The 24,771-nt window shown below is 43.3% G+C and overlaps 1 protein-coding gene across 11 annotated transcripts in view; it reads left to right on the forward strand.

Annotated features, from left to right (window-relative positions):
• The window catches only part of LOC120575247 (RNA binding protein fox-1 homolog 3-like), a 433,652-nt gene that overhangs the window by 331,608 nt on the left and 77,273 nt on the right, over nt 1-24,771 (forward strand). For 2 of the 11 annotated variants that reach the window (XM_039825953.1, XM_039825957.1), the window contains exon 1: nt 12,675-13,109. The exons of the other annotated variants lie outside the window; for them this stretch is intronic. In XM_039825953.1, coding sequence (XP_039681887.1) covers nt 12,984-13,109 — 126 coding nt within the window. In that variant the 5' untranslated portion in view covers nt 12,675-12,983. Of the gene's footprint in view, nt 1-12,674; nt 13,110-24,771 lie in introns of those variants that run through there. 11 annotated transcript variants of the gene reach the window in all.

Consider the following 24,771-nt stretch of genomic DNA (forward strand, 5'->3'; position numbering starts at 1 on the left):
ACACTAGCCACACATCCTAAATAATTCACACTCTACTTGAGAATTCTCCAACAGACTCACTGCCGCCATTAGACAGTCTCTGGCTGGCAGTGTTTCTTTTTCCTTTTCTTTTTCGGGGGAGGGGGGGCGGGGTTGTTTTTCAGATTCTGACTTTAGCATTACAACCTCAACCACCAAAAACTGGTGGAGGAGAAGAAGACGGCGTGTGTGTGTGTGTGGGGGGAATGAAAAACGAGTAATATCTTGGGTCGATGAGAGTTCATGGACAATCCAATATATAAAAGCGAGTTTACATGCATAACACTTCAACATTAAGATTTTTCACAGAGTTCAGCATATTTTCTAGAACTCTCCCTCTACCAGTTTTTTTTTTCTTTAATCTGTGAGGCCTCTTTGACAATGTCTTCCTCATGCAAAATGCATGAGCGCTTGTGGATCGATACAGGCCCTTTAATCTCTCTACATAGACAGCTCCCGCGCTCAGGCGTTGAACCTACACCCATGGCTGCCACCGCTGCAGCCCAGATCAGAGGCCAGAGAGAGGGAGCCACGAGAGTCACCCACACGTGGTGCGTGAAAAAAAAACAAAAAAAAAACTCTCAAATATCCTCTAAACAACGCTGTTATGTAGACTGCGTCTACATTAAAAACTGTGCTTGCAAAACCGGTGCCCACTAGAGTCGAGAGAAAAAGAATTCCCGAAGACAAAAAAAAGGAAGTCATCTCTGGAAGTCTGTTTAGCCATAGAGGCCATCATCATTACTCATTCTTTTTTTTTCTCCCCCAAAATAAAAATTCCAAACACGCGGCTGTTGCTGTTACCATAAACACACACACAGTGGTGGGGTTATATTCACCTCTTCCACCTAAGCAAAAGCAGAATTACCTCACTGTAGAAGTATTGCATTGCGAGGAAAAGTTCTGCATTTAAGATTGTACTCAGGCAAAAGTACAGATTTGTTTATTCCCAAGCGGTGCGTAGATAAGGCCGGTGAAATTGTAGCATCTTTCTTCTTGTCAACAAATCAACTGTCCCCTTTAAATACATGAATGGACATATGGATAGATTGGGTGGTGTGAAAGGTAGAATGTTAGTGTCGTAAGCATAACTACAACAAAATTGTACATGCAGTATGGACAGTACATGAGTAAATGTAGTTACTGTTCACGGCTAGTAAAACACATACTGCACAATAGAGAATACTGTATAAAACATGGAGCTGTATTTAGGTTAATCACAATGGACATTTGAGATTATGCTGATGAGCTTATTTAAAACCAGTTGTGTGCGATGTTGTGTTGTGTCACAAGCTAGCTTTTTTAAAAACTTTTTCTTTTTAATTTCATATAATTTTGCTTACAAAAGAAGATTCCCGTGGCTTCCTTTTATCAACACTTTTGTTTACTTAGGATGTGCCAAACGCAGGATTTAGTGTCACATTTGTCTGAGTGTCTGGCATTTTCACTGAGCTCATACATCAGCGGCTCTTATTATCAGCCATTTTGGAGCTGTTACTCATTTTGCCAGTCATTTAGTTATTTTTGAAACGCTGTCTGCGTGGAGCTTTGATCATATTTTGTACAAGCAGATTTAGGAAACAAAGAAGAAGCACTAAAGGTTTCTTTAGAACCTTGGTGTTTGTAAATATTAAATGAGGGAGGAAACATTATTACATTTAACAAAAGTTGTGTAGACGTTCTCCAAAGGAAACAAGGCCAAACGGAATAAGTCATTATCACCGTTTCTGAGCTGTTTTGAAATTGCGCTCGCGTAAACTGTTCACAAACTCTTTTGATTAAGCCGCAGTTCATCAGCCTGTTGCCTTCTGAAGCTTGCACACCTCAGACGGAGGACGACATTTTGAAAGGAAAAAGTTAACTAATGAAAAAGATTTTAAAGAAGAGCCCTTTGAGTCGAGACAGAGAGCGATCAGTTAAGTGGAGTATATTGGGGCCCACCTCCGGATAATGTGTTGCGTTTTTGGAAATGATCCAATATGGCTGATGCATCAGCTCTGCCTCCCCATTGTCACCCTCAACGACTCCCTCCCTTTCCTCCTCCACCCCCCATAATGCAATGCAGCTTTTGTTCGCTCATTCTTTTAACCGTTTCTTTGGCTGCGAGTTGTCACGGCGGGACAAATTAAGGAAGCGGTAATAGGGTTATGTCAAGTAGACGGAGGTGCTGGCTCTGTGTGGATGCCTCCCTCCCTCTGTCTCCATGAAAGGTTACTGCGCTTGCCGAGTTTTGTCTCCCCCGCTGTAATGAGAAAGGCAACAGACGAGCCTCTATCAGTCCTGCAACACCTACTGACGGATAGCATTTAGAGAGTGGAGAAAAAGAAGCATTAGGGAAAGAGCGAGTGAGTATCACAGGAAGTAATACAGCAACATGAGCATGACTGATCACAACGGACACGCATGACCACAAAAAACAGTCGCTCTCGCCAAGGGTGCTGTGCTTGAACATTTACCTATGTGACACCTTCACGTGTGTGTGTGTGTGTGTGTGTGTGTGTGTATGTACGTATGTATGTTTGTAATTTTCTTTCTCACAGATATGCAGCTGGCAGAGTTTGACACTTTTTGACATTTTCCACCGCAGCCATTGATATAATGCTCTGAACAGGGCAGCATTAAAGCCAGACATCTTTTGAAATATTGAGCAGGGATCGCAGCATTTGGGTTCAGTATAATATCACATTCATGACTCCCATTCAGAGATATTACGCTCACATTTCTTCCACCTCCTTTGGGCAGAATTTCTTAAACCCCTTTCTCTTCCTGCCGCCATCGTTTCGAGGCAGATGTCCGCAGAAAATGTGCATCAGTGTGAGAGAGAGAGAGAGAGAGAGAGTGTCCCCGTAGCTACATTTTGATGGCAGTGGGATGGAAAGAATGCAGGAGGTGGCGGGGTTGTTGTTGTTGTTGTGTGCTGCTTGGGATGTGGTCAGAGGGCAGGGTTGGATCTTAGGTAACAACAGCAGACGCTCTGGGCACTTCATGCTGCACAGGAAGATTTTATAGCCTGGCAGGTGGCTACACACGCGCAAAAAAAATGCATCTATAGCCAGAGACACAGCAAACACTCAAGGAAACACATTGGGACAGAGGTACACACCCACACAGACTTTATATTTAGAGCCTCTATTTAAGTAGCACTTCTCGAAACATAGGCGCTTACCAAACGGTAACAAAAAAAGACACTGGTGGGGAAAAACTATGCTTCATAAAACATTCAGCTTTATGGAAAGGCGATTCAAAAGAAAGGCTCTGGTTCAGCCTCCAGGATCCAATGGAAAAGTTGGGTCGCTGTTAGTCTTTAGCCTGGTCTTAAACTCAAAGGGCGTTAAAATGTTTGAGATGGAGCTGAGGGCAGGACCTTGATGAGCTCTTAAACTGTCTATAAAGCAAACAACTGTCACTTCCTTTCAGGGAATTTGGAGACTTGACTTATTCTCACCAGTTAAGTCAAAGATAAAACAAATGTGCTAACAATCAGCAAGTAGGTGGAAATGTAGCAAATGGTATCCTTCTGGTGACCGGAAGTAGTGTGATTTATGGGGAATGCGGTCTTAAGTTGGAGAAAGATGAACACCAACAGCTTGAATTTGAGGCTACCAATCGTCAACAATGATACCATTCATTTGTTTTTATTTTTACACTCAGGTATGACTGTATATACACCAAGAATAGTAGTATTCAAGGTGTTTTGGATGCTGAAAGTCATACGGTCACAGACAAACACATATTCACACATTTCCTGACACCTTCGGGCCTGGCTGGGGTTTTTGAATCTGACGCACCATTCCGATATGACATATCATATGTGTGTGCTGGAGGGCCCGCTGTGGCCCCGTGCGTCTGGCAGTATTGATGTACCATTTCTCACTCGCCGCTACTAAATATGAGAGCATGGTACTGTAGCTGCAGTGTGAACCCCTGACCCCTCTGGGATGCACAGCAGCATTCACAGTTGTGGGAAATAGGTCTCTGCTTCCCCAACTGCCTGTTTAGAGTAATGGTCAAAGGTATGCCTGCTGGAAAGGAACATTACAGGGCATGACCAATCTGCTCCCAAATGGAATACACTTTATGTCACCGCACCAATCAATGTAATTGACTTCACTTTGGGCTGCAGCCAAAATGGTTAAGGTTGCTTTTTTTATTTATTTAAGGGAATATCAATGAAATGTGAAATTCACAAGGAAGGTAGATTTTGAGAATGATTGCTTTGGATAGATTTGAATTGGGGGACATTTTGGCTAAGAAGAACACCTGATAAGTGTAATGTGCTCTTCAAGCACATCCTGTCAGCTATCTTTACACTCAGTCCTCATGAGTCCAGAGCAATGCTGCTTTTCACCGCTACCATGTAGTATTTACTCTAGCTGTTGAATCAGAGACTGATTTAGGTCCTGGACAACAGGTGACTGCAATCAACAAAGGGGCAGAAGAGAAAAGCGGCAATACTCTGGACCCTGCCAGTTGGATTTGAGAACATTGGCGTGACTTATTTTAATCAGTAACTTAGCATGCTAACAGTAGTGGTTGGTCGTGTGTGTTTGCATTCTTGCACTTCTGGGTTATAAAAAAAAATTAAACAAAATGCTCCAAAGTGAAGTTATGTGGCATGATTCAGAGTTTATGTTTGAATTTGAGTGTAGATTTAAAGGTTTGGATTTCGATTAAATTAGAGTAGCCTAACACAGTGGTTCTCAAAGTGGGGTCCGGGGACCCCCGGTTTTTCTTGAGGGGGCTTCAGGGTGTCCACAGCTGAAATGTAAATCATTTATTTTCAATATAACACACTGACAGAATGTGTGACTTTTTTGGCTATGGGTTTCATACACTTTCTGTAATAACGCATCTGGAAGTAAAAATCCTATCAGGTGTGGGACCCTGCGAACAAAATCTTATCAAATGGGGGTCTGTGGTCTAATTTGTGTAAGTTTAGAGGTCCTTGGTGTAAAAAAGGTTTGAAAACACCTTGACTAACAGACACTAGTGCAGCACCCCATGGTCAGCCCCAACACGTCTGAAGAAATGTCCATCCAATACTTGGAAACTTGGGAAACCTCAATAAAATCCTCTATGGTATATTTTATAGATTGAATTACCAGATAGCAATGGAAGTTCTTTGGCTATTTCAGTCAATTTTATACCAGGGATATTGAAGAGAGAGCTACCTCGGTATAAATGCAAAAGAAAAATCTCTCACAATTGACAAATTTCCCTAATCTAAAGGTATGCTGTACATGGTTATATAGAATTGAGTGGCCTAACTCTACTGCAATCAACACAGGGCAGGGCACAAAGGATCAAGTCTTCAGAAAAGTCATGAGAACATGTCAGAGCTAAAGCCTTTCAAAGTCTTCAGTTGCGTACTCTGTGAGCGGCCAAGTATTCATCTGTTTCTTAACAATGTCCCATTACCTACTCTTCCTGTGGAAACACAGAAAATAATATCCTATTAGTGCAGCGTTATATATTTTCACGTCATATTGGTGTACCTGTATTTAGTGCTGGTTATTGGTACTCAATAGCTTTAAGGTCTCGACCGAAGTTACCCAGTACAGAGTAGTATTGAAACTTCTCCAGTCGAATGATACCTGCATTCGATGCTTTTTGTACCCAGACCTAGAAAAAAAAAAGACTATTTGCATGGTTTTGCTCGCAGCTCATCACCATTAGTGTTGTGGTGAGGTCGAGCCAGGTGTATTTGACAGAGTTGGTAGTTCAGCATTCAAATGAAGTACTCTATTGGGATTACTTACTTACTTACTTACTGGTATTGTAATCTTTTTAAATGATAGTCAGCCCTAACTGTATTGGTAGACTGCTGTTAGTGGTGTTAGTTTGAAGCACAGAAGCAAGAGTTCACATGCATTATTTTTCTTTTTGCCATTTATTCTTCTTTCTTCTTTCTTTCTTTTTTTCCTAATAAAGGCTTTTTTGTGTTAACTAAGGATTTGGGAATATAGGATGAAATAAGACAGATTGTAAAGCCCTAGAGATACATTTGTAATTTGAATTAGCAACAGAGGTATATACATATACAAGTAGCCTATAGCTCTACAAACATGCCTTTGTGTCTCTCTTATATTCATTTTCCTGCCTGTTATTAAGCTCATTTGTAACCAACCGCTCCAACCCTGGTAGACAAAATGGGCGACTGCATATTAGCTGGCTGACACATTAGCCTCCCCATGTACTGTACATTCAGTAGTCACACGCTTACATGCACCATGTGACATCGTCCCCCAAGAGCGACTCTTGCCGCCACTAAATTTTTCATCATTGATCTGATGTGATTTCCATGCTTGGCCGTCCCTCTGCCCTGTCAGCTCTCTCTCTATCACAGCCTCTCTTGGCCTAGAGGGCTAACAGGGCGTGAGCTGTCGCCCTCGTTGGTTGTCTCCCACCATGCCTAAACAAAACCCTTCCCTGTTTTCCACCCACCACCTAGGACTGTCGCACACACACACCCTGGCCTCGGCACTTTCTAGCCACGAGCAAACCAGACCTTTGGATAAGAGGGTGGTAAAAACGCTCAATGTATTGACGTTGACTCTCCGCAGCCATAAAGCTCCATCACCCCCCTCCTTTCCTTTCTTCGTCAAAGCAGCAGGAGGACCAGTGGCTCTGTGTGTGTGTGTGTGTGTGTGTGTGTGTGTGTGTGTGTGTGTGTGTGTGTGTGTGTGTGTGTGTGTGTGTGTGTGTGTGTGTGTGTTGACGCTGTGGCGTGGAGGGTTGATGTATGACGGTGTAGGAGGCAGAGTCAGTACTTCTTGGTTTCTGCTCTGCCTCCTCCGGTGGAAGCTTTTCGAAATCTGGCCGGAGCTCCATGAGCGATGGCCAGAGCCAACCTGCTGATCTTAGCACCCGGTGCATTAGTTTGCCATAAAGAAGCAGTGATTGTGAGACGCGGCAGGCGAAAACATATGAGGATGAATGACACCATATAAAAGCCAAGCTCTGTTTCAAAATCCATTAGAGAAGCAAGTGCCTCAGCACCAGACGCAGCGAAATCCAGGGCCCTCACATCCTATCCCAGCGTCCAGTGGAGGCATGGATCACAGATCAGTCTTGCAGTTCCTCCTTTAACTGTCCATTTCGTCAACATTTTTTAATCAATGCATTAGTACATGACAGCTTTGAGGGAAGAAAAAGCATACTTCACTCGGAGCCAGATATTGGCATCCAAAGATAGGTGGGAAATGAATGTGGCTCATTTGGTGCTGAGATGGAACAAGTGCTTTTCTTGTGCGTGCGTGCGTAGAGGCACACTTTCTTCTGTTTTTATGAGTGCAGGCATGTGTGATTGTGTGTGCTTCCATGAAAGCTCCACCTCTCCCTGTGGCACTGCCTCCTAATTACTCAGATCTGCGCTCAAAGTGAAGAAATAATGAACGAGAGCTTTAATTATGCCTCCAGACAAAGGATCCCTGATGCCTCCACACACACACACACACACACACACACACACACACACACACGTACACACACTGTTGACACGCTGAGATGGGTGAGGTCAGGTTAAACAGTAACCCTTTCCTCTAGGTGCTGAAAGCTGTTCAGCCTTGAATAAAGACAGAGCACGCAACCTGACATGATGCCGGAGAGCGCAGATAGCAGCGGGGAGGAGGGAAGTCTGTAAAATGGACTCCCTGATTTAAAAAAAAAAAAAAAAAGAAAAAAGATGGAACTACATAGGTTTGTTATCTCTAACAGATATGACACAACCTTTAATTAGTTGGGATCTCTGAAGCTCTGGGCCTGAGATATAATCAGCGGACCTTTAGCGAGTGCACAACCCTCCCCTCTCTGAGTACCCCCGGGGCCGGCTGATCGAGGCGTCCTCGTGCCCCCTCTTCTACAGCAGGGTTGGCTGGCACTCTGGAGATGCCAGATAATGAGGAAGCCTGTCAGAGGGACACTTCAAAGGTGCCCCTCCAAAGGCCTCGCGCTTTTTCAACTAGATCCACCAGCACCAACACCACCGCTGTTTTCTCGTGCGTCTCCAGAGGTCTTGGCTGTGTGTCCAGTGGGGTAGGCCGTAGCTTCCCTTCAGACTCTGCAATCTTTTCTACAACTCGACTGATAACATCAGTGGCTGAGATGGACTAATTATACTCCACACTTTGACTAATATATATCTGGGAGTTCCATATTTACTTTCATACAAAGTTTGGTTCTGTGCATAATATTGCATGATCATCTCAAGGTACTTGGCTTTACTTGAGTATTTTCAATTTCTGCTACTTTCTACTTCTATTCCACTACATTTCGTAGTGGAATAGTGGAATTTTTTTTTTTTTTTACTCCACAGCATTTATCCGACAGCTCTGACAGTTACTAATTAATTGAAACCAGGGCAGTAACTACAGGTGAGGACACCGAGGTTATGTTCTCAGGATATTTTAGGGAATTTGGAGAGTTAAGTGACCCTGGGGTACTTTACATTATAATAATAAAAAGCGAACACACATTTCTATACTTATGGGAAATAAATGAATTCAACAGAAAATAGTAGAGTCCACATTTTCCCACCAGAACCCTGTTCCTGGCAACGTGGAGAAGGCTTTTGAAACAGGCTTTGGAAAGTAAAATGCACAGAATTTTATTTAATTAAACCTTTTACAGATTACATTTAAAATAAATAAAAGGCCTGATAAATATGACAAAAAGTTCCAAAATAAATGATAACAGACAAACGGTAACATTCAGCTGATGATAAAGTGTTAATGATTGAGGCAAGCTGTGAGAAACGTAAGTGACCCAAAGGTCGGTCACTCTGCAGTTTCAGATTTTACAAAACGAAATATGATCATTTTATAAAATGTGGTATTTATATGGTATTTGTATTTAAAATTTGCTCCACCTCGGTCAGCTACAGCATTACAATCCTGATTACACTCTGCTCTACAGTACATCATTTGTATTTCACTTTTGACACTTTTACTACATTTTGCACATTCACATAACATTTTTTTTTGAATGCAATGCGTATTGCTTTAATGGGTTATTTTACACTGTGTCGTTGCTACTCTTACTAAAGTAAAAGATCTGGGTACTTTTTCCTCCACTGTCAGAGTGATGGGAGTTGAGGGAAATAAACAGTCATCTCTTATGAAGATTAGTGCGAGTGGGCCGTATTGATCAGTGGTCATACGATAAACAGTGGTGAACAGGAATGCGCCGCCAATCGTTTGGGCCCCATTAGTCTCCGCTTGTATTGCCTTTGATAATTGCTGACTGAGCTCCCAGTGCGTGTGATGGCTTTTTACTGCTATAACTGCTGCTTTCAACCTAGTTTTTTTTTTAAGGAGCACATTAAAATAACACTGGCTCCAAAGACAAACCACTCTATATCTTCTGTCACGCCGATGCTGTGTCTCACATCCAAAGACGGATGTTGGGTGGATGCTTTTGAGGGGAGATTAAAACCGGATTTAAAATCTTGTAATGCTCCAAATCAGCTGAAACTCAGAGTTGGGACTCAATACAAACGTGTACACACCTGCACAAATCCACACAAACATGCAGACTCGCTAAATCCTGGGAGGGTAAATCCTGTTCTATAGCAGGCCAGCAGCGCAGGCTCAGAAGACAGACATGGCAGAGTTGACAGTGCCAGTGATGATGATGGTGATTGTGGTAATAATGATTGTGCTGATTATTGCGGGGCTGCCACAGCGATGTGGTGATTGCGCCGCGAGGAAGACAAAGGGCGGCAGTGACTAAAATGATGAGGATGATAATGATTAAGATCACTTTTTTTTTTTTTTTCTCTCCTTTTGGTGATCAACTCTGAGCCGTTCGCAGCCATTGTTGATCTTCCTTTAATTGGCAGAACAGCCGCGTGGGGAGTTAACTGAGGATATCTCTACCGCGTTTGAGGGCTTTGATTTCACATGACAAAAAGAAAAGGCACCGTTGAGAACATTCCAGCAACTGCCTTTGAAGGGAGTGATCTGGCAGTGCTCATTTGAATTATTAACTGGGTGAGACAGACAGACAGATCGACAGACCGAAAAAAAGAGAGGAAAAAGAGCGAGACAGAAAAACACGTAAGAGAAGAGACAGGAGATGGATTCCCATCTTTAGCAGGCAATGCCAAACAGTTCAGCATAAACCACGTCACATATCCGTGACGACTGATCTTTGCATCAAACAATCAGGCCAATTATCCAGGAATGAGACTGCGTACTGGCAGTAAGAGATACTGATCTTTTGGTAGTCAGTTTCTTTCAGTTGAGTTCGTGAAATACAAGTATGAATGTGTAATTACGGGTCAGTCGTCCCCCTGCCGCCTGCTTGGAATTCTGTTTAATCTGCAGAGGGAGCGTCCCAGAGCGAGTTAATTCTCATCTTGGGTCGTGTTGTGTCTCCCACAGCAGGACCCTATTATTACTCTCTCTCAGTGTGGCCAAATCACCAAACGTACAAGGTGACTTCAGGTAATGTACTTGCAAAAAGACAGGAAAATGTTTCAGTAACCCCTACAGTATGCGTATACGTCCCATCTACGTCATTTTCAGTGGAGGCAGGAGCTGTGGTAGCGCTTGGTAGGAGCAGATACGGGTATCGTTTAAAACATTTCAATACCAGTACCAATACCCTTAAACCCTTAACCCAATACCAATAGAGTACTTCTTTTGATACTTTTTTTTTTTTTTTTTTTTTACTTTATTCGATACCCCATGATGTGAATGGAAGCATTCAGTTGAGTAAAATGCCACCACCACTCCTCCCCATCCAAATGATTTTTACAGGAATACATTTTTAAAGTGTTCAACTTCACCACACAGCTGCTCACATGTCGAATTAATTCGAAGAACGCTTGCTGGGATTGTCTGTGAGCAAAACCATACAATTAGTATTTTAATTTTAGATCTGGGTACAAAAAGGATCGAATGCAGGTGTTCTTTGACTGGAGAAGTTCAGATTTTTTTATTTTGGTTGCTACCCGATACCCAGCCCTACTGAAGATGCACATACAAGTTGCAGATCTTTGCAGAGAAGGGTGTTGGGTCACAGAAGAGAAGACCTCAACAACACGTAGTGCAGACCTAAGCTTCTCGCAAGCTGATTGGTTAACCCAACTCATGTCAAAAGGCAGGTTTGAAAACAAAAAAGCATGTAAACTTTATGCTCAAATACATAGTATGAAAGAAAAAAAAAGAAATCGTCCCCATTTGCTTACATCCAGCCAGCAGAAGCACATTCAAGCCTTAAGTTGATTTCCAACAACCTGTACAGCTGCGTTAATCTCATCCATGCTTGTCGCCTTTTTTCAGGCAATTTTTCTGTTGCCATTATCCTGGCTCTGGCTCAGGAAGATAACATCCCCCTTCTTAATCCCGCCTAAAGAGCTTTGATTGTCTTAGTTGTTTTTCGCAACCGGGGGAAACGGCCATCAACCAGCACAACACTAGACCTTTTTGAATCGCTGAAAAAAACATAGGCCGCCCAAAAGATAGAAATCATCTTGTAAGGACCCAGTTGGATCTTTTGACTGGCGCGTCCTCGATCACTCTCCACCCATGCCTACAATTCCCCCGGGCGCTCCTTGGTGGCATGTGATAGCGTCATGCTCGAGGATCTAAGAACTGAGGGCATTGTAGAGATTGTAAAGCACTTAGAGGCAAATGCGTGACTTAGGGCTTTATAAATATAAATTGTCTTGACTTGACCTGATTGTATTAAGAAAAATTGTAAGATCGAGAGTAAGCACACCTTGTCGTACCCTGGCGATGGCTCGTGTTCCACCAATCTCTGCTGAGACGTCAAGGTTTTGAAGCAAGGGTTGTGTTGGATAAGACTGAAGACAGATTTCTTGCATTTTTTTCTACATCTTTAAGGTAATGGAGTCTCCATACCCCAACTGGCGCCTATGATGTAACGAATCCATCTTGTGCATTCTCTTTGTCCGCTTCTTTTAAAGCGGTATCAAACAGAATGAATCAAAAAGATACATTAAAAGGAAGCCCTGAGTTGTTTTGCCCGCACTGTTTAGCGCGCGCTACGGTACATGCTCGGCTGGATGCATATTACCAGCCCAGTAGAGGCATGGGCACATGAAGAAGGATGTCACTATTGGCCCTAATAACAAGATCTTTTGTTTTAATGCATTTTCCCCCGGATTCACAGATATGGCTGCTATACGTGCTGTACAGTACGTGTCCTTGAGAGGCGGGGGAGAAGAGGGAGGTGGTGCTGGCCACCAAGGGGGTGTGTGTGTGTGTTTATATATGTGTTTGCGGTGTGGGGGGGCCGCAATTAAAAGGCAGCATGCGGTGTCCCGTGAGGGGCTAATGCCCAGGATCAGCTGTTCTAATGTCATTCACATCCCCTCTGTTATTCTGCCAGCCCCGTTTGATGTATGAATCCATTGGGGACTTCATCAGTACCCCCCCTCTCCCACATTGCTACCAACACCACCACTTTTATAACCCCACCCTAACCTACCCAACTCCCCCCCCCCCTCGTCGGCTCTACAATCCCTCCTCCTTGGCTTGCACAGAACCTCCCCTTCTCTGTCTGAATGCTTCTGTTGGCTTTTATCACGCTCAAAGTAAACAGAGTCGCGCCAGGGATAGTGAGAGAGAGAGAGACAGACTGAGAGGGGGGGAGAGAGACCCACAGAGAGAGAGAGAGAGAGAGAGAGAGAGAGAGAGAGAGAGAGAGAGAGAGAGAGAGAGTGCAATAGTGATAAAGGTTGAACATGCACATTGTCTGCGCACCGCTCGCCTCCCTGCTACATCTTCAATAGAGACACAAAAGCCAGCGAAAAGGGGAAATTTAAAAGGCAAGAGGAGGCAGGAGAAAGGAAGTGATCCGAAAAAGCACAGTGAGTGTGAGCAAGCGAGCCAGAGCGAGAGAGAGAGAGAGAGAGAGAGAGAGAGAGAGAGAGAAAGAGAGAGAGAGAGAGAGAGAGAGAGGAAGAAAGAGTAGAGCGAAGAGGATCTCCCTGCTAAATGCGCAAAGCGTCCCGTCACCCCACGCTGAGCTCCATGGCCAACTCCGGCTGCCTGCTGCTCTCCGGCTCCGGGATGCTACCACACTCGCTCCAGTGTCCCCCTGCCTTCCTCTACCTGCACGAGGTAAGACTGACTGAACGAAAGCTCGTTTTTGTCGCCCTCGCACTCTCCCCCTGTCTCTCTCTCTTTCTCTCTCTCTCCTCTCTCCCTCGCTCTCCATCCGTGCCTTTCATTCCTCCGTGCGCTCCTCCGCGGCACGTGATAGCATCGCGCTCGCTTTGTGTTGTTGCCCTGAGTACTTTCACCCCACTAACCCTTGACCCTCACCCTGCCTTTGTGGGGAAAATGGAGACAGGAGGTGAAGGGGGGGAGGGGGTCACCTCTTTAATTTTATCCTCTCGACCATCCTGTTCTTCATTTCCTCTTGTCTTCCTCTTCTCTCTCCCTCCCTCCCCTTTTTGAGTGAAATAAAGCAGTGAATTAGCGGTTAGTGTGACGCGGGGCCACGCAGTGTTTGTATACATCAGTCGCTTCATGACTCAATGTTTTGTTGTGTTTGTTGTGCTCATTCTTCCCATCACATCTCTGCTACAGAGATGAGGCTATTTAGCAGTTTTTTAAAGTATAAGAAATTGCTTCTACTTCTTGACTTTTTCAATGCATAAGGATGTCAACTTTTTCTCTATCTGTCTGCTAAGAATAACGCAGAAACAACCTAATTGATCTACATTGTGTATCTGTGCGGCTCCTACATTTTTAATGTGTCACCTTATCTAAACCCTAGCTCTGATCAAAATAGCAGAAAACTGATTTCAGCTGATTTAAACATAAATAACCTGTTTCAGTTTCAACCCCTAAAATCTGGAAGTTAGAGCTGTGAGGCCTCCGGCATTCATTTAAATATAAAGAAATATGCATTTTAGTTTTATGATGTGAAAACGTATAGAAAACGTTATTATATTTATTTTTCCTGTTTGTGTCATCTCTACTTACCACAGCTTTTGGCTTATCATTGTCAAAACATCCCTTTGGTTTAAAGGTTGTTTTACATGGTAAAATCACGCTGTTACAGATCAAAGAACATCCATAGATTTGCTTAAAATGCACACTACATGTTGACTTGTAAAATCACAAAACTTTTTTTTTTTTTCTTTTTCAAAATGGCTCAATTTATGAAAAAGGCCACAGAGAACACTTCAGTCTCTCCCACACCCCTTCATTTTTCTAATGGTGATCACCACCAAGTGACAACACTTTGAATAATTATACATCTCTGCAAATTAACATTGATTTCCCCCTTCTTCTTCTTTTTTGTCCTCCTCCTTTGGAAATTGATTCCATCACTGATCCCCTTGTTTTGTAAAACCGGAAGACTGCAATTTTCTGAAGGGAGGTGAAAAAATCAACAACAAGGTGACTCTTAAGAGCCTGTGTGCCTGTCTATCTGCTGAATTATTCACACGTTTTAATTCAGCGAGTTGGGGACGGGAGTGCTGATAGTGATGGGATGGGGGGAGGGGGGGGGGGCGAGCGTCCAATTTACTTTTTACTACCGGCTGCATGTGTTGCAATAAACAGTGTGTGTTACTGCAGTGAAGGGGAAATAACGGTGAGGCTGCTCGCGATGGAAACATTCTCATTTTGAACCTTCCTCCTCCCCTTTCTCCCCCACCATCATGGTAATGGCCCTCACCCCCTTCCACCCATCTGTCCAGAGCGGGCACACCCCGCCGGCCAGCCGGGGATGGGGGGTGGGGGGGGCGAGCTATGTGGACAACCACGTGCCACCAAAACACACACTAAAAAACTGTAATTGTCATACTAAAATAATAATAAAAAAATAAATAAATGTACATTATAGTTTTTGGCTTGTTGTGGGTGAGGGTGATTAAAAAGGAGGATAATCTGTCACCTCAGGTTGAAACAATCATGACAATTTTCAAATTAATAATTAAAATAGATTATTTTTAAGTACCTTCAACTTCATATTCATAATATTTTTAGAGACAACTATATTCCATATCTTAAATGTCAATGTCCTGAGCTCTTCTTCACCTAGTAAAAATGTTAGCAAACTGAGTTTAGGTGTGTGTGTGTGTGTGTGTGTGTGTGTGTGTGTGTGTGTGTGTGTTTGTGTGTGTGTGGCCTTAGTAGGTTCCTTTTTAAAGTCCAAGACAGAGCTGAAATTGAAACTTCCTGTGTGCTATTTTCACGAAACATCCCTTTTTGTTTCAAATCCCTTTAATGTATCAGCAGCTTTTGTTCTTTTCTTCTTTTTTTTCCCCCTTTGCGGTAAATCCTCGCCCTGCAGCGCTGTGAGGGGAAACAACCCTCTGAATCACACTGTGGCCAGCGTCTTCCCCACCATCCCTTTCCTCCCACATCACGCATCCTTCCTCCTCCCCACCCCCACCGCCGCCACCCCCACCACTCTCCTGCTTCTTCCTCCCCTCGCCACAGTGCAGGGCTACAGCGCCGGCTCGCGTGAGATGACAGCCAGAGAACAGAAGGGGGAATAGATTGAGGTGATAGCCTCTGCCTCACAATTTGTTTGCATTTCAAATAAGACACTGTATTAAGTTGGGTTGCGAACAGCTTTGCTTATTATGTGTGAACATGGCGCCGCATGATATCACAGGAAGACAGGAGTTTATTACATAAAAGATTAGTGGAGCATACCTTGCCTTTATTTGTGTGCAGCAGTGTTTGGGTGTGTGTTCCCAGGCAGTTTGCTTTGATGCTCTTTGTAGTCTGCTGCGGCGCATATAAATCCCGGCTAAATGTTTGTTTTCATTAACACAAGGAGAGACTCCCTGCGGTGTGGTGGGAGAACTGTGGGCTTCTGATTACAAAAAAAAAAGTGGCGGTATCACACCACACCGCTGAAGGGCCGTCCCTCTTCTCGACACGGGGAGAGTTTCTCTACCACATGGGGTGCCGGCTTCATCCTTCCGCAGGATGATGTCACTTTTCTCCTAGCGTCAATTTGTATTGTAGTGGCTCATTTCATGAGTTATTGCGCTGGATCTTGAGGGAGTTATGAATTACAGTGTGGGGTGGCTTTTACGGGATGCAATGCTCACCGCTGTAGGCCCGTATTTAAGTATAAATATATTTATGGCACAAGCCAAAGCTGAAGGGGTAGCTCAGGTTTGCTCATGGTAGTTAGTAGCTGTCTTCAGAGCCATAAAAACATGGCATCTCATGGATTTTCTATTTACCAGGCACTGGGTGGGCATATGGCAATGCTCGTAAATGTAACTCTATTATCTAAGACGGTGCTGTTGGGTGGGAAGCAGGGTGTTACTTATGTCTAAAGAGGAAAACGCAGCAGTTGTTATCGTCTTCATGTCACATCTCTCTCTCTCTGTCTTTGCCTCGGACTTATCTCGAGATCTCCCTTTTTTCTAAAATTGCCTTCCTTTGATTTGTAATTGGATTTTCTATCATGGCATTCCGCTGCGCTGATGTCTATTGTTATTGTTGCATCTATTGATTTCTTTTTTGTGGCTTCTTTGGTCGGCCTGTTTTGAATTTCCCCCTTAACTGTACACGGCTTCGGTATCGTTCTAAATGGTTAGGTCACCGAGGAGATGCGATCCTTTCTGTGTCGGTGGATCCTGAAAGGAATTGCCCGGGCTCTCTGGTTTCAGCGGCCTCCTCCTCCTCCTCCTCCTCCTTCTCCCCTTCCTACTCATGCTGATCTCTTTTCTACGACTATACTGGAAGCATTTCCCTCCCTCCCTCCTTATATATACACACACACATACACACACACACACACACACACACACACACACACACACATATACATCTGGTTAAAGCTGAGGGATGCAGAGAGGAGAGGACTGGGAATACTCGTGACACACTTCCCCCACGGTTCAGGCCTTGATCCTGCCTCCCAAAGCGCTGCCATTCACGGGGACTTTAGATATCGAAGGATTCAGGTTGGCGGTCTCGGGGGGACGGACTAATGCGAACCGCACAGAGACGGCTGCTTCCTGGGGGATAATTATTGTAGGCCAAGCTGTACTATTGACAGCTGTAAATGGAGATGGTGTCTGTGACTGGGGAGGTTTAATAGGTTTTTGTCCCTACATGGGCTCTCGTCAGGCCAGTGGCGGTGCATTGGAGATGAGTTTGAGAAATGAGCCGCAGCCTCGTTGGGCTTCAAATTGGACCGAGAGAGACCGCCACCCCCGCCATGACGTCTTCCTCCTAACCTCTCAGGAAAAGGGTTAACAGCCAATAGTTGGTTCTGTTTCATTATATATTAGACTCTTAGTGTCCATACTATACCATACCACCATCTATAAAGAATACAGCTGGTGATGTTCTATATTTTATTATTGCCATCCTATCCCATTGTCATCAAAAACTGAGAAGACCAAAACCAACAGTGAATGTATCTACTTACAAGTGTTGTGCCTGCATCACAGCCTTATCTATCTTCTTCCTCTGTGCCATAGAGCTCCATTGTTGTTAAAAAGACATCAATAAGCCACACTTCATTACCATGAACACGCACACTGTAGTTTATTTTGACTCAATCCCACATACTCTGTCCTTCTTCCATAAATACTCACTAGAGCACCAAATGTGGATTTATCCGCAGCAGAAAATAGTCCCCAACAAATGCACTATTTCCTCCTGTTTGAGTAACAGCAAATGTCACCAGCTGTTTTATGGAAAATTAAAAAATTTATTTGTGAGAAGATTTACATCTTTATAGGGAACCAATGGGCTTGGGGCTGAGTGCAACAGACACGTCAGACAGTATTGCTGGTTGTTGTTGTTTTTTGGATAATTGTAAGAAGAAAACTATAGAAAACCACTGGCCTTGAACTTCATCCACTTTGATTCCAACCCAGATCTTAAGATTTAGGCATTTGTTACATCCGCTTTCACAAGCAATCTGATTTCCCTCTGTTGTGCTGTTCTAGGTAAACGCCGTATTTGAAATATTTCTATTATATCACAGAGCAATGCCTGCTTTGTTGTTTTTCAGTCAATTTAAGCAAGCACAATTCCTCAGATTCAACCAGGCACAAATCAACAACAAAAAAACGTAAAACCCAATTTCATGGGCTCTGGAATATACCTCTCAATATGTTCTATGTTTTGGTGTGAAATCATTCAGAGTCTTTCTCTCACTGCCGTTCAGCTGTTTTGTCCCTTAAACAGCTGATTCATAGCGGCATAACAAAGGCGGAGGGGCTGATTGAAATGTTTTCTCACTTCTTTCTGCCCCGGAGGAGAATTGTAAATCACAGCTCAGTCGTTTATTTTGAAATTTCATTTGGTGTGTGAGCGAGTGCTGCCTTGTTCTTTAGAGAGACTTCACATTCAGGCTGACTTGTGTGTTTTTTTTTTTCTTAAGGCTACCCACCGTCTTACTCCACTAGACCTTTGTAAATGGAACAAAATTAAATTTGTTCCCTGTATAGAAGAATGGCACAAACAGTGCAATAGATTACTAACCAACAAAGGTTTTTCACCGGGGGTCTGGCTGTATTTTTAATGCGAGCGTACATATTTGAGCTTACATATGTATATTTATTTGTCTGCCTGTGAGGAATTCTTGTCATCTGTAGGTGGATGCTTGCAGGGCTTTTGCACACATGGTGCCGTGCAGTGCATCGATAAAAGTCTATTTACATTTTGCCAATAATGCTAAATATCCTGCGGTCATTAATGTTGAGCGTTAGCAAGGAGTGCTCCTGTCTATATTTTGGACCTATAGTGTCAGTGAATTAGCATTCACGGTGGTGCTGCTGCTAATGCTAATACACTCCACTTGTGGAAAACAAAGCTGCAGTTGCAGATGTCCTCACCTCACATTACCAACCTTTTTCTTTTTTTTCTTTTTTGTAGGTGGCACATTTCTAATGAAGCTTTTAATTAACATCAGGGTCATCAAACATTTACTGCTGCTCATCACACAAAAAGGAAACCATATAACACCACAGGAGATTACCTGCTAATCTGTAGGGCTGGGAATCATCAGGACATTTTTGATTAGTATGGGTGTTTTGATGCCTGCATTTCACTACTACTGCTACTTGTGTTTTTTTCTAGTAAAGCCTCTTTTGGATTTAACAAAAGAAGCCAACGTTCTCAAACTATACATTTCTAAACTAAAAACATATAAGAACTTTTATGATTCAGCTCCTGAACTTGCCGATTAAAGATAAGAATAAACAAGATTACAAAACTTTGACACATTGTTGGTCAGTGCCACAAAGGTAGTAGGGCTGGATATCCAAAGCTGCAAAGGTTCAGATAAAGGCCGCTGGTTGCTGAGGGCGGTTGACACTCGCTGATGTCAAATCTGCATTGCAGTGGCCTTACTTCCCACACAGGCCGTTTAATTCGGCAGGAATGTCCGCTTGGTTTTGAAATCTCTGCTACTCGGTTCGCTTGAGCGCTCCTTTAGGCCAAACAGAGACAGTGAGCGAGTAGAGGGACTGGCAAGAGGGGAAAAGACAAGACACACGACACAACACCTCCCTGTCTTTACAGTGCCGGAGCTCTCACTACATCACACACGCTTATATACACACACACACACACACACACACACACACACACACACACACACACACACACACACACACACACAGACACGCATACAGTTACAGGAGGATGAAGAAAGGGGGATAACCTCCCAGTAGAAACCGCTTGTAGCCTTTTTTTTCCCCTTATAATCTGTCCTGAGGTTTTTCTATTTCTGCAAATGGCACGCTAAAATGCTTAAGCAGCCAGACCAGCTTGAGTCCAATTATTTCTTTACTGCAGTATCTTAGCCAGCTGTGATTAGTATGTTTATAATGTAGTGTCACTCTCATACTGTCCTTCAAGCATTCTCCTCTCGGCGGGATCCTCTCAAATGAGACGTATTACCCTGTGTGCTGAGTTAACAGAGTGGCCGTACAAGTGAAAGCCGAAAAAAAAAATAGGAGCTATCACAAGCCATTAAAAGCACTGCACCTTTTTATCACCAGCGGCTTAATGGCAGTGGTGAACAGCGCAGCATTATTACTGCTTCTCCTTGTGCTCCTGCAAGCCTGCCTCCACTGCCAGAAGTCACGCTGCTGCTGCTGCTGCTGCTGCTGCTGCTGCTGCTGACAAATAGATCTCCAGGCAAACACTGAAATTTTGTTTTTCAAAAGGTCATTATCTGTCTTCATCGGAGCAGCAGGCCTGTTGCATGGAAACCAAGTTTGAGGGAATTATTTATCCTACCAAACAGCCCTGAGAAGTTCCTTTTGCCTCGATCTCATTTAATTTTTTTAAAGGATGCAACCATACAGCGTGTTTGACTACTAAGAGGCACCCGGGTCACCCGCTGAAGAAGATCAATATTTGAACTATTCTGTTGTGGGTCAGTGTGGGTCAGCATGTACAGGCGTATAAAATTAAATGGGGCTTGAAATTGATTTCAAGTTCTCCTTGAAAAAAGTCTACAGGTATTCTGAAATGAAACCAAGAGAAGTGCCGCAGAGAGGGGATGACCTCCACCCAGGCAGATTCATAATTGTTTTTGATTCTCCAAATTAAATGAGCCTTTTTATTATTATTATTATTTCTATATTGCAGAGCTGGGGGTCCGAAATTGCCAGTTATGCCACGTTCGTTTTTAGAGACCTAAAGCAATATAAAGTAATGGCCACGATTCCCAGCACATCTCCGCTCGCTACTCCCTTTAACACTATGAAACAAATGATTACGGGATGGACTTGAAAACAGAAAAATGGGCCCTTCCTTTTTAGTTAATCTCAGCTCTGTCTTGCATGGACAACAAGAGAGGGAAAAAAATTTGCAAAAGCTCAGACTTTGTTTCCTCGCGGGCAACCAAACAGGTATCGTACTGATTACTCTGCTTCTCTTTGGGTAATCTGTAAGAAAGGAGAGAAGCTCATGTAATTTGGCCCACAATCAGAGCCCTCCTCCTCCTCCCCCTCCTCCCCCTCCTCACTTATCCACTCCTCATATGGAGGGTCTAAATAGCGTTGCTTTTTTCTCGCAGCACTTTGTTAGTGCAGCACGCCTCTGTGTTTTTCCAAAATCATCTATCAAGGTGAGATCTGTGGGAAAGAGCAGCGCCTCGGGCTTCCTCTCCGTGTGCTTATGAGGTTTTATTAGGTCCCACAGGACCACTGCTTTGGTGTGTGTTAAAAACAAATGGAACTTACAAATTACAGATTACAGCCTCCGCAGGCTTGCGCGTTGGCCTCTTGAGTGTGTGTTGCTGTGAGTGTGTTTGTGCAGAGACAGATGCAAGTGTGGCCAGTTGGTGAAGGAATGGCTCTGTGTGCGTTTGAGAGAGGTGGAGCGTCACATGGATGTGTTTATGTCCGCCACTGCTGCAGCTGCTGGCTAAGTGGATGGGGGGGGGGAGGCATCATCATTTCCCAGGTTCATGATATTCAGTCTTAAAGGGATTCGCCACCGTTTGTTGAAATAGGGCTTATCACAATCTCCCCTAGCTGTAGATAGGTGGGCCAACGCATTTTTTGTGCATGCATTGTTGTGGTCCGGTGCAACACCGGCAGTGCCACCGCTAGTTAGCTTAGCGTAGTGAATGGAATCCTATGTTGCCGGTTAGCATGTTGTGAGTAAAAGTGAGCCAACAAAAGACAAAAAAACAACCTAATTACTTGCACTGAGACAAAAAATGCGTTGGCCCACCTATCTACAGCCAGGGTAGACCGTGATAAGCCCTATTTCAACAAACGGTGGCGTATCCCTTTAAATGTCCGTTAACCCAAATTGCAAAAATGAACGAATAAATAAATTCACTTAACCTGTAGTGTTATCTTGCCATCAACACTGTCTCCTAAAAAGTGTGTTTATATGCTATGTAATTGCAAGAGAAAATATCTTTTTGAAATAAATGTTTCCTGAATGAGTTTTTTTTACCAACATCGTGAGGAAACCTGTTTAAGTAACATGAGGCACCGACCGAATTGCCTCCTTAGTAGCGAGTATGCCTCGTCATTCAATACCAAATTTCAATACCTAAGGAATAAATCTCATCAGCGTCAGTGAGCCAATAAGCATGCTTCTACCAAGATCTAATATTGCTTGTGATTGGCTGTCTAACGTTACACGTCGTAGAGGCAGGCAGAAAACCTTTACACACAGAGAAAGGGGCTCATGTAGGAGGATTTGGGCCATAATATTGTAATTTCTTTTTGTTAAAATGGATTTTATAAAATTGGTATCGAGAAATGTATCACGCAGGAACCGTTATCGAAGTCACGGTATTTGTATCGGTACCGATACCGATATCTACATTTTTTTTGAACGATACCCAGCCCTATTTAACATTGACAAAATGTGCATACGTCTGCATAACGTTCACTTGCAACACATTTAATGTGTATATCCGCTTCTGGCAACTAAGGCGTAGTTAGCGCAGGATGTGAGCATCACCATCTACCTCAACCACCTCCTAACCAATCCTGTGCAGTACAATAACTCAATAACTTAAAAAAAAAAATGAAAAAATAAAACCTTGCCGGTGAACATAATCCATGCAGCAATTATGTTTCCCCTCAAAACCTATTTGGCAAACCATTCAGTAATGTACAGTATGAATGTACATTTTAGGAGACAGGATCCTATCCATGCAGATATTTATGAGTCAGTGAAGGTGAATAGATTTTAGTTGTGGTGCCTCAACGTGAACAGTTGTTAGTGGAATAACTTTCCACCGAATGCATAGTCCCCGTGAGAACTCCTGACTACGAAACACATTGTTCCCAAAAAAGACATATTGCTACAGTAGGCGTGTCTTTTTTTTTCAATAAGTTGAGCACCACAAATTAAATTCCATTACCCGTCATTGTGGTGGAGGCAGAAAACTCTGCAAATCAAACCAGAACTAACTGCATGGTTAGATACTACTAGAAGACAATGAGTCCCTTTAAACGGTAACACACTGTCAAGGCTCAGCAGGGATGAGAATTTCCCATTGCCCACTCCTATTCATCCCCTTCCCCTTCCTTCTAATTTAATGACTCAGAATTGTAACTCCAACATTGTTATCATTCAGCAATAGGGAGTAATGAATAGCAATTAACGCTTTCAAAGGAGGGAGTAAAGCTTGAGAGACGTTGCTTTTCACCCAGAATTGTTGAAACAGCGCAGTAGTGGGAGATACTGTCATGCAGAAAAAGGGGCTAATTTATACGTCCAGCTGTTTGGGGTAAATAACTTTTTTTCTTCTTCCTGTCACACAGACTGCTATCAGCGCAAACACAAGTAATCATTCTAATATCCAACACTTTCTGGCTTCCTCAATGAACTGTAATAAACTGTAATAAATTACTCTGCACATTTGGTCCAATGATTGCTCTTTGTGGTGCCGGGAGAGGAAGTGCTAATTAACTGGATATGAATGAAATTCTAGGACAGCGTGGTATCAACGGCAGGGAGACAAATGCGATTTAGTTCTGTCGCGAGTGAGTGGAAAATGTCTGTGTAAATAGGAGGTTGTTGCGGCGGAGCGTTTTTTTTTCTCTGTGTGCTTACATTTCATGGGTGAGAATCCAATCTCACAGGGCAGCATGTGCGGACTGCCCTCTCTGATACATTCCACCGTCCTCCACCTACTCTATGATAGCACTCTAAAAGCTCCCCCAAATCTCTTCACACACACTCACATACACTCCCACTGACACAGGGAAACACAAACACATGTTTCAAAAGGTAAAAAGTCATTGTGGAGCTGAGGAGCCGCGCCAGCTGAGGTAAAAATGTAAGCAGCGTATTGCCTGGCAATTTGACTCATCTTCCATTTCACCAATTTCCACCGATACTCAATTTCACGCAACATAAACAGAGCAAATTCTAATTGTCACACTTGTCCTCTCCTCTACTCTACTTTTGCATATTCTCTGGCCACTTTTACCCGGATGTAGTGGGTACTTGAGTCAGGAAAAAGACCACAGCCTCCTCATCCAGACTCACTTATTTCACTTACTGTCCCTTTTTGCCTCTTTTCGCTTTTTCATCTGTGGCTGCAGTGGCCGGCTTTTATCTACGGGTTTGGGCAGTTTTGGAGAGAATTACGGTGACAGAGCCATGGAAATGATAGGTCGGCAGTGAGATGTCTCTGCCTCATAAATTCTACATGGCTCAAGATAATTTACGAGGGAGGTTTGTGTGCGTAAGACAGACAGTGCTCCATGGTATCCATCCACTCCTCAGCCTCCATTCACTTCAGACTCTGCAAGTGCGGTCGATTTATCGAAACTGAATTTATTTTCACATTCGTTCCTTTCATTACCAAAGCATCACTTTGAATGATTATGATACTTTTTTTTTTTTTTCACCCTTTATTTTTTGCTCAGAATATGCCTGGATATTATTTGTTCTGTCAGGATTATTACAGACAAAAGAGCAAACTAATAGATCTTGCGCGGCGTGTCTACTACTTTACGAGAGGCCTTCACGATGAGGTATTTCACCATCAGCAAAGGTCATCAGCTCCCCTGATTGTGCTGTATGAGCATGAGGCCAGGCCAAAAGGCAAGACGGCTCTGACATTGGTAATCATTCTTCATGCATATTTCTGTTTGAGGGAGAATAGCGCTCTGTATATTAAAGTACTGTAGGAAACTTTTATCCCACCAAGAAATAAAGATAGCCTCTTTGGATCAGTTGCTGACGTCAGTTTTTTTTCCCCAGCATTACTACACTTTCTGAAAGTTTCAAAAGCATTGATATTGCTCCTCAGAGGAGAATTGGATTATCTTGACTTATTTTTCTTACTTAT

The sequence above is a fragment of the Perca fluviatilis genome, chromosome 15, assembly GCF_010015445.1.
Source record: "Perca fluviatilis chromosome 15, GENO_Pfluv_1.0, whole genome shotgun sequence".
In the NCBI taxonomy this organism is placed as follows: domain Eukaryota; kingdom Metazoa; phylum Chordata; class Actinopteri; order Perciformes; family Percidae; genus Perca; species Perca fluviatilis.